This window comes from Balearica regulorum, chromosome 5, assembly GCF_011004875.1.
Source record: "Balearica regulorum gibbericeps isolate bBalReg1 chromosome 5, bBalReg1.pri, whole genome shotgun sequence".
Taxonomy (NCBI): domain Eukaryota; kingdom Metazoa; phylum Chordata; class Aves; order Gruiformes; family Gruidae; genus Balearica; species Balearica regulorum.
Window position 1 is genome coordinate 54,440,649 of NC_046188.1, and position 10,425 is coordinate 54,451,073.

General features: G+C 42.6%; 1 protein-coding gene across 5 annotated transcripts in view; it reads right to left on the reverse strand.

The window, feature by feature from the left end:
* The window catches only part of NAP1L4 (nucleosome assembly protein 1 like 4), a 28,640-nt gene extending 23,676 nt beyond the window's left edge, over positions 1–4,964 (reverse strand). For 4 of the 5 annotated variants that reach the window (XR_012835761.1, XR_012835760.1, XM_075754951.1 and 1 more), the window contains exons 1-3: positions 4,812–4,964; positions 2,977–3,017; positions 764–795 (exon numbers count right to left, since the gene is read on the reverse strand). Coding sequence is in view for 3 of the 5 variants with exons in the window: in XM_075754951.1 (XP_075611066.1) it covers positions 764–777 (14 nt within the window). In the remaining 2 variants the exon portion in view is untranslated. Of the gene's footprint in view, positions 1–763; positions 796–2,976; positions 3,018–3,996; positions 4,021–4,811 lie in introns of those variants that run through there. The other variant, XM_075754952.1, reaches the window with a different exon arrangement.
* Between the last annotated feature and the right edge of the window lie 5,461 nt (positions 4,965–10,425).

A 10,425-nucleotide genomic window follows, 5' to 3' on the forward strand; every position in this document is an offset into this window, starting at 1 on the left:
AGATCAAAGCTCTTTGTTTCAAACTTCTATCTTAAGTTGTTTTGATTAATAGTAAAAACATTTGCTTCTACTCTAAGATGTCCCTGTCCTCTCCATCTCCCTGCCACAATGTCTTCCATCACACTTCCTGTGCTGGACAAAGAGAGGACCCAGAACGAGTCAACAGCCAGCAAGCATTCCCTGTGTTCCCTGCCAGTTTATAGGTCTCAAAACACAGACTGGGTATTGCAGAAGTGAACCCTAACTCAGATATAAAAGGAGAAGAGATATCACATGTGCAAATGGGTATTATCAGTTACCGGATAGACTAGCTTATCCAGCTTACCCTGGTGCACTGCAAGCCTTGAAAGATCAGCATCACATATGTATTTACACCAGTTTAACACTGTTATTTGTTCCAAAAATGCTATAAAAATGAGAAAATAAAACAGCGCCTTTTGCATGCTTCAATCATTCAGATCAGAGAAACACTGCATATCAGTGTTCTCTAAGTCTTTACAGCATTTAAATAGGAACACTGAAAACTGAATCAAGACAACACAAATTATGTTAATCCAAGAACAGAGTAATTCTGTATCCAAGACACTACAATCTTAGCTTCCCCTGTACCAAATGAGCGTTTTGTCCTTGCCGTAAGGAAATACAGTCTAGTCAGGGAAAATATCACCATTTTATTCTTATCCAAGTTTGGTAATCCATTCTTTATAGGTATAAAAACACTCACCCACAGAAGACCAGATTTCAAGAAAACAGTCCGACGTACCTGTTATCTGCCATCTGTGTGCCTGTATCAACCTGCAAGTTGAAATCAAGTGTTTAAAAATACTTTAATGGTAATTTGTTTACCTCAACAGAAGATGAAAATAGAACAGGCCATTGTTTAAAACCTCAATATAAATTAACAGCTGCTGGTTAAGAAATTCACCGTGCATAATCTCTTGCAGTAAAGTAAATAGCTCCCATAACACCCAATCCAAACTGGAACTTGCTCAGTTTTTAAACAGTTTGTTAGGTGCTTTCATTTAACCCTTTTAAACTTACTTTTTTCTGTTAAGTATTCCAGATGTTAATCCATTTCTACCTGATTTTAAGTCTTCAGTCTGAAGACAAGCGTCAACAGTTTCCTAGACTAGCTCTGCATTGCATTAAAAAAAAAAATCAAGCCAAAGAGGAAGATATAAATATATTATTTTCTAATTCCTTGACAGTATCACAGTAAATAATGAATTTTTAATCTCTGCATATACTATATTACTATGCCTGATCTGAAAACAATGAAAGTTCAAATGAATTACAACAACTTCATAATTATTTTTTTCTTATGTCACTTGAGCAGAAAAATATGCCTCACTTGTCTGTCTAATCAGCACTATTTTTGTGAATAGCTGTTTCTGCTGCACTATACTAAATGACAACCTAAAACCGCTGCTAGATAAAGAGAAGCAAAACAAAGTACCAAAGGAAGAAAATTTGTTACCAAGAGAAGGATTTTTGACAGCAGGTAGGAAGGCAGAATCCCCTATATAAAGATTTGCCCTGAATTTATTTATCAGGAGTGAGAAAATAAAGAGGAAACATAGAAGTTGAAGTCTTGGCATTAGTAATGATTTGAACCAAGTTTAGCGCAGCTACCCCAACCCTCAAGATCTAAATTAGATCTCCTGAGAAACCAGAGGGAGCCAGATCGCCCAACTTATTTTGCTGTTATTTCTTTACCAGGGTGAAATATCCAAGCCTGTACATCTATTTTAGTAATACAGGTTGGGTTTTTTCCTCCCCTCATTCTAAACAGTTCATCACAAATCCAAGTAATCACTACATAACGTACAGAAGCACAAGTGATATTTTCCGCTATCACGCTTTCAAGAAAGCGGACATTAGTCTGTAAGTCAAATTTAGAATAAAAAGTACTTTCCATCATTCATGAGAGTTGACAGGTCTGATTTCTTAAGATTCTATAAAGGCCACAGAGGTTGATCTTTAGCCCAGCTTCCAATACACAGCCACCAAAGAACCACCTAAGTACTAATGACATCTTGAGTGGCAGCCAGAGCAGGAGGCCCAGAGATCGCATGCACTCTCCTATCTGGAAAATGCCGATTCCTGCTCTAAGCTAGGAAAAACACCACTTTCATAACCACTTAGAGTTGAAAAGCTTTGTTCATTTACAAAGTACTAAGAATATACTTCTTGTAGAATAAAGTCAAGCTGCTTAACATCTACCAAAAAAGCATATGAGCCCACTCTATAGATCAAGTCCAGGAACAAAGGGGCTTCTTGTAAACTAGGTGTGTTTCAGCAACCCAGGCATACTTATTTGCAAACACTTATTCTTGCCTTAAACATAAGAGAAAGCAGCAGTGCCAGCAACCATCTGCTAGAGCAAAATGAAAGAATTTTATTATCTTACAGCTGAAGAAATAAAGGAGCATACAAGAGTCTTTCCTTCCGTAGCATGCAGAAGGCAGGAAAAAAAAAACAACCCCAAATATATGATTAAAAAGGTAAGACATAGCAAACTGACCTAATATCAGAGTTCAGCCAACAAGTTACACGATCCTAGTCACTATTAGAGGAAGCAACAGTAAGCAACTAAAAATGCAGACTCGCATTACTTAAAAATTAGCCTTGAAGACTTGTCTCTTCCAACCTAGGCCCAGTGACAGAGCTAATGAAAAAAATCCATTCCACATACAAATTCTTCTGCTCAGTTCTTTGTGCTGTATTTCCTGCAGTGAACTATTTTTCAACCCTGCTGAGGTAAGACAAGATTCTCATTCCATCCTCATTCATATCTGCAAACCATGGAATAAAGTTCTCATAACTTGAATAATTTTTCAATAGCAGTTGAATTAATCTCCACTGGAACAGACATGAATTGGGCATGTTCTGACAAAAACCATTCACCTAAGTAACAAGAAATAATAACAGCAAAGGAAAAAAAAAGGGACACCATTCCCTGGTACAAATACATACCTTAAGTCTTGTTTCGCTCCTCAAAGTTGTTCCTTCAGTAACTAAAAAGAAGTATATAAATAAATAATTAGAAGCAGCTTTCTTATGAAACAGCTTATGATTCCCAGTTGCATTACAGCTGTCTTCCAATGACTTAACTGCTGCAGAGTTACTAACAAAACCGTTTGGTAAAAGCTGGTTAGGGCAAGGGAGGGGAGAGCAAGGTTTAGAGAGACAAAGTTAAACGCACACCTAGTTGAAAAAGTACAGTAGCAAAGCACTGAGCCTTCATATGTATTGCCATAGTTATTTTCCAAGCAAGTGAGCTCAGTTTACAGACATGAAAAAGCTATCAGAACTCCATGAAAAGAATAGTGTAAAGTATTGTTATTGGTGATGGTGATAATAAGAGGCCAAATTCGTATCTTATTTCTTCTGAAGAGTTCACTGTTTTCAAATAACTAATACAGCCATGAAGCTTTGGGGAGAGAGGGGACTACATCAACCACTTGTCCCACAAAGCAGGCTGCTGCAATTTGTCTAGCACAAATGTCGCACATCATTAGTCACTTAAAACAGCAGGAAACTGTAAACAGCACACTAAGATAGTACAAGTTCATCATGAGGACAAGTAACATCCTGAAGCATGCAACTTTAAAGGAAAAGTCTGTACGTTTAACAACAAGACATATTCATAAATACAAGTGTACACAGAATAAATTTTCTCTGCTAAAAAAACAAGTCTTGTTGTACAAATCTTCTGAACACAACTAGAATATGAAGTAGGAAACTAAGGGACTCCTGAACCCACAGGAAGACATCTACCCACAACTGTTTTTTGTAACTACAACAAATCAGAGAGGGAAAGTTATTACTTCTGTTTTAGAGCTGCTGGGATGCAACCCTGTGGGAAGCCACAAATATAGTAGCCTGACACCTTTTGTAAGGATAACTAGAAGCTGTAATGAAAAAATAGTCAAGAGGAAGAAACTCATTAACCTGTTCCACAAGTCCCTGAACATTAGCAACACTTAAGCTCACCTTGGAAGTTTTCTTGAGGGAACAGTATTTTGGTTAGAGCTGACTTTATAAGAATTTGCCTAGTGGTTCTGTTTTCACCTATAACTTATGTACTTGCTTCTCTATTTATTTTGAAGCCTCACAGGCAGATATTACGGGAACGGAGTCAGACAAATCCTACAAACGCTGATATTATATGTGGTAAACAAACGCAGGAGCAGCAAAAATTTTAAACAGGCCCTCACTTGGGAGGCAGGGACCTCGAAATGAAAAACTGAGTCCCGAAAACCCCACACCACGTTGGGGGAACACAAGATCGTGGATGAGGTCACACGAAAGACTCGCGCCTGACCTAAACGACTAAGGGTTTGACTCAACCCGAGCATCGCAGGGCGAGAGACTGAGAAACTGTTCACCACAAACAACAGCCCTCCCACCCTCTTCCTCCCTCACTTCCCCCGGGAGGGCGGGGGAAGGGAGGGCTCGCTGCCAGGTTCCCCAGGGCGGGCAAGAGCAGCAATTCATGTGGCCGGAACCGCTCCGTTACCCCCCCTCCGCCAAACTCAGAGCAACATAGACTCTCCCTTCTCTCGGTCCAAACTTCTCAAGCCAACCTTAAAATGGTGCCTGACCGGGCCGGGCCCGCCCCTCTCCGCCAGGCGGCTCCAGGCAGCCCCCGCCGCCACCCAGCTCCACCCCGGCGCAGGCCCTAACGGCCGCCATACGCGCGCCCCGTCCCCACGCTGCGGTCGCGGCGGCCAGCTCAGGCTCTCCGCTAGCCCCACCCGCCGCCCAAAGGTCGGGAGCTCAGTGCCGCGGCCCCGCCGCGCCCTCACCTGCCCGCGCCCCGCGTCCCCTCACGCCCGCAGAGGCACCACCAGTCGCAAGGCTCCTCGCAGGCTCACTCGGGCTGCGCCGCCGCCAAGAAAGCCCCCTCCCATTGGCCGAAGCGCGGGCGCCTCCCTCAGCAAAGGCACCACCGATTGGCCCTGGCAGCGACACAGCCGCCGCGCCGCACGCGGGCCATGTTGACTATCCGACGGCTCAGCGTTCAGCCAATCAGAGAGCGAGTAGATCTCTGCGAGCGAGTAGAGGAGCCGGGGGGGGGGGAGTGCGCTGGGGGAGGTGCGCGCGGGGCTGGCGGCGCGCGGGGAGAGCGCGTGATGCGGGCGTGGGGGGAGGGGGGGCAGGCGGCTGGGCCCTGCGTCCTTAAAGTGACAGTAGGCCGCGCGAGGGGGTGGGCGATAGCGCGGTGGCTGGTGCTCAGTGGTCGTCAGGCGTTGTAGGCCGCGCTCCCCAAGCGCGCTGGGAAAGGCCTTCTGCGGGGCGGCAGGGGCAGGCCCCGCCTGGGCGAGGGGGTGAGCTCCCGCTGCTCGTGCTGCGGCGCTCGGGTGTCCATTAGCCACCCCGGCGACGCCGTGGCTCCCGTGGCCTGAGCCATTTACTGGAGGCCGGGCCTCGGGCGGGGAGCGGGCTCTGGTTGTCCTGGCGGCAGGAAAGGGGTGAGGGCTGGGGGGGTGTGCTCGGGAGCTGCCGGCTCAGCGTGCCTTGCAGTTTGGAGGAGGAAGCGTGTTAAACGTGCGTTTGGGATGCCGGGAACCGATGGCTACTGCATCTCTCACTCGCATGCAGTCTGCTTCTGCCTTGCCTTGGGTTTGTCGTTAAGATGATCCGTGCTGAGGGCTGGGGAATGCAAATGCCGAGGCGTCCAGTAGCTGGCTGTTAAAATGTAGTGCTGCTTTCGAGTTTCTTCAGCTGCAAAGACAGACTTAGCAATGCCTGTCTTCTGCTCAGTCACCTGCCTGTGCAGTAAGGTTTACTGTCCTAGCAGATCCACGTACATGTGTTTGAAGGGTTGCATTGTAACTAGATTAATAATGTGATCATGGTTTGAAGAACCTTTCTCTATATCATCTGCGTGGATAAGACTAAACTTTCAAAGTTGAAAGGTAAATCAAAGAGCTGAGTGCTTCCTATTTAAAAAAAAAAAAAAATCCCTTTTTGATGTTCCAGATGGAGCACCTTTTTGAAAATGTGTATGTTAGCCTTTCCAGCATTGCTTCCTCATCTCGATATGGGTGTAATTTCCTCTTCTGTAAAAAAAGAAACAAACCACCCCTAACAGTGTGGTTTCTCTTTGTGTGGTGACTTGTAAGCAGCAGATGCTGTGTGGCATGGCATTAGGAACAGCACAATTTCAGCATTTGAGGCCACTTAAGAGTTTTAGTAATCTCTCACTCAATAGGAAAAACCTCTAAGCCTGTATTGTGTCAGTGGATTCCTTTGTTCTAAAAAAGATTTTCCACAGGTCTGCAAGTTAGTCTTCCATGTCAGTAATTAACGACTAGGGTTTATCATCACAATCCTTATGAGACCAATATTTATTAATTAACAACCAATCAATACATTAGCATTGGATTAATTTGGTTATTGTAGGAATTTAGTGACAGGAATAATTAGGGAATTGTTAGTTAAATAGGTACCAGTACTGTAATTAAAGAGTAAGATGACTTTGAATTATACTCAAACAGCTAAAGAAGTGCAGGAATGTTGTGGAGTCAGTTGCACTGGGTGGATTTGGTGGGTCAGACAACATGCTCAGTGGAAGGTTGTTCTTTTTTTTTGCTTCCAACTCTCTTTCCCTGTTTCTCCATACCAGTTCTTTTTCTAACATCAGCAAGCTTCCTCATACTTCCATGAATTCTTACTTTGGGGCAACTTTGTTGATGATAGTAGCTACACTTAATTATCGGTCTTCCAAAAAGCATAGTGAACTCTGAAAGGAGGATTTATCTGAAGGTATTCCTACTTCACACTTTTGTTCTTGCTGCTGATTCACAGCTGTCAAGTATTCTTTTAAGTTTTTTCTGTCAATCTCTATTTTGTTAAAAGCTCTCATTTCCATCCCAAAGACATTTGGAGTGCAAACTCCGAACTTTGTCTCCTACAGAGATGTAGGAGGTTTTACTTCAGAATGTGATCTAGCTGTGCCTTTGTGCTATTGCAGGAATACAGTGCAGCCCTGTTCAGACTAGTCACTATCTTGTTAATGCAGTTCTCAGAAATGCTGCAAACCCTGAATTAAATTAAAATTAGGGTGGTCTTGTTAAAGTAAATTTGAGGTCTTCTGGACAAATTATTAAAGCCTTGAAACAGCCCAGAGTGCTGGAAGTATTTGGCTGTCTTCCTCCACTGATGTATATCAAAATAAACATGCATTTGAATTACTTTACATGCTTAGATTTTTAGTGCTCCTCTCCAAAGGCATTAATCTCCCATGATCAATGAGGGATTTTTGCTGACTGTTGTCTAACCTCTGATAGCACGGTGGCAGACTTTAGGACTGTGGATAAGGGCACAATCTGTGGAGTCATCTTGCTGTCAGGTGCTCCTACCCTGCAGAGAGCTGCAAAAAGATATCTGCTGAATCACCCTGGCTTGATTTAAACACCCAGCCTTGCATACAAGAGAGGCTGGAGAACCAAAACTGAGACAAGGGCTTATGGCAGTGCTGCTGAACAGATGCACTAGACACTGGAGAGAAAGCTTAGGCTGAGATCTGTAACTGGCATTAAAATGTCAGTGTCTTCTGCCCTTGGGTGGGTATTAATGGAAACTGCTCTCACTTAGTGAGATGCCAGACATTCACAGCCTACTTTGAGAGATAAGACTTAGTTGTCAATGACTTTTTCTGGAGGGGGAGGAAGAACTTTGATCATTGCTAAGTGGAGTCTTGGTACTAAATAGCTAATGTGATTTTTAATTAATTTGTTCTGTCTCGGGAGACATGTTAAGTACTATGCATGTGGTACACTGTCCTGTATAGAAATTGCCCTGTGAAATCACAGAGAGGAGTAGAAATTCCTTTCCATATTTGTGTGGTAGAAATTGTGTAAAGAGGGAGCTAAAGTTGGTCCAACAACTACCACCTCCTGAAAATCTTACCTTAAAATGTAGAAAAAGAAGCTGTAGGTACTTGTATGTGGGAGAGATCTGCTTATTTGCACATTTAAAATGCATCAGAAGTTTCCTGGGACAGAGGACAACAAATACAAACATTAGGATAAAGAGGTCAAAGAGAGTATCATAAATGTAATTAGGCACTCATTAACTTAAAGTCTTTGACAAGATTGGTGGCAACAAGACCAGATTGAACAATTCACAGATTTTTCTACCAGTAAGTATCTGAACAAACTGAGTGATGGAGAAACTTGTTCTCTTTAGTGGAGCAGTATTCACATTTGATGTTAATGTGAATACTCACATTAAAAAAGGCTGAAAGGCACACTCTGAGCAAAAGACATAAAATTTGCTGCTGCCTAGTTTGGCCTTCTGCCAAGGGTACAATTAAAAACAGAAATGCCACACTTTTACCTTGCCTTGCCATCTCAGAATAAATTCTTTGATAGCTGGGAAATAAAAAGCTCTATGTTGTACAGACCAACCATAAGGTCTGTGTTCCTGAAAATTAAAATATTAAAAAACTTCCAAGAGTTTGCTATAGGAATTTTCATAATGCTTAGAAAAATCATACTCCAGACTGGCTTCTCTGAGTGCATGCATGCATATGTGCACATTTTAAAATAAAACAGGTAACTAAGACACTGAATGCAGACCATTGCTGTTGCTTCCCTTCTCCTGGTTGCCAGGTCACTCTCACTAGGCAAGTGCAGTGGAATTCACTTAAGTGCTACCTTGATGGATTGCCAGGGAAGAGGTATTGTGCTGTGGGCTTCAGTGATCTCACAGATCAATTGGCACACCTTCACCAAAAGTCATCTTAAACAGTGTGCATCCAAGCCTGGCTGCAGCATTCTTTGCTAGCAAGTTTTCCTTCACCAGGACTTTATGCATGCTGTTATTTTTTTGCTAAATTGTGGCTGCAGAGAGGATAAAAGTAACTCAGCTGTAGTAGCTCTGGAGCTTGTTTTTTATTACAAACTCTAGGAGACTAAGTCTATTTTTCTGACTCTTTGCCAAGGTCATTGTTTTTATTATCCTCCTGCTTTTGGAAAAAAACCCCAAACTCAAAATATGATTTTATTTTACTCTGATTTTATTTGGAGAGAATGAATTAACTTCCTGTTTGTGTATCAAGGTAAAATATTTTAGCAGCTTCTTGACAGTAGGAGTTGTCAATTTGTGTGGGGGTTTTTTAAATAGAAAATATTTAGGCCTGTCAACTAACTTGCAGATGCTTCATGAAGCAGACATTTTCCTTGCTGACAATGCTGACTTTCCAGGACAGCTGAAACAGAGATAGGAAGAGAAAATTGTAACTGGAAGACCAGTTCAAGTATGGGAAGAAAAGTTCAAGTATGGGAAGGTTTTGAGGGCTTTATTGCTGGAGGAGTCAAGCAACAAGCTTGCTTTGAAGAAGGCACCTTTGAAACGCATGAACTAGATAGCAAAGGACAAAGGGAGAATAAGTAGCTGTGTGGAAGAACAATGATCACCCAAGACACAAGGTAAGCCTGAAGAGGAAAGGATTTCAAAGGCTCTGATCCTTATGATGTCTGTGAAAAGAATCCCATTGATTTTAGGAGACTTCTGATTGTGCTCAAAGAGAGTTCAGACAGGAATGCTGTTTCTGCTGTAGCAGAAGAAAAAGATGACTTTAGCAGCACTGATATTTTGGATAAAGGTTCTTTCAAATCATCTTAGTTTAAAACTATCAAACTGACAATCAAACAAAACACAGAAATGGCAAGCCGAGCTAAATAATTTTGGAGGTAGAATAAGACCTTAGTGCGGTAGTAAATGCAGCAGAGACCCTTATCTGACACGGCTGACTATGAATTTAAAAAAATACTGAGGGAGGAAGCAGTGTGTACATGTGGGAAGCATGCAGCAAAAACGGATTATAACCTTTCAAGAGTGTGACTCTGAAATGCTCCTAGGATCTATGCAAGGAGAGTTGTCTCAGAAACAAAATGATACATTTGGGAAGGGAAAAGGGCATTTTTTAAAAAAATTCTTCTGCACTGATGTAGTCAACAAACCATGGAATTGAATGAGGTTCTACTAAAAACATAGCCGGAGAAGAAACAACCGTGGGGAGGGCAGGGGGGGAAAGCCAGGATGTTATCATGGAGATGCGATAAAGAAACTAGAATCCAGGATAGCAATGGATTAACAGCGTCTTCTCCATAGTTATATACTAACTAGCTTTAAGCAAGTGCTAACTCAGATCACCAAAAGAGAATTTACTGTCACTATTTGACATTAAGTAGCAACTGCAGAAGCAGTTCATGTCCAGGAAAGTCATTAAGGCAGTGAAGTCTCTGCTGTGGAAGGCCAGGTTGGGTGGGGTTTTGAACAACCAGATATAGCGGAAGGTGCCTCTGCCCATGGCAGAGCGGTTGGAACTAGATGGTCTTTAAGGTCCCTTCCAACCCAAACCATTCTATGATTCTATATCCTTCCCACTATGCAAAGGTCACATACAAC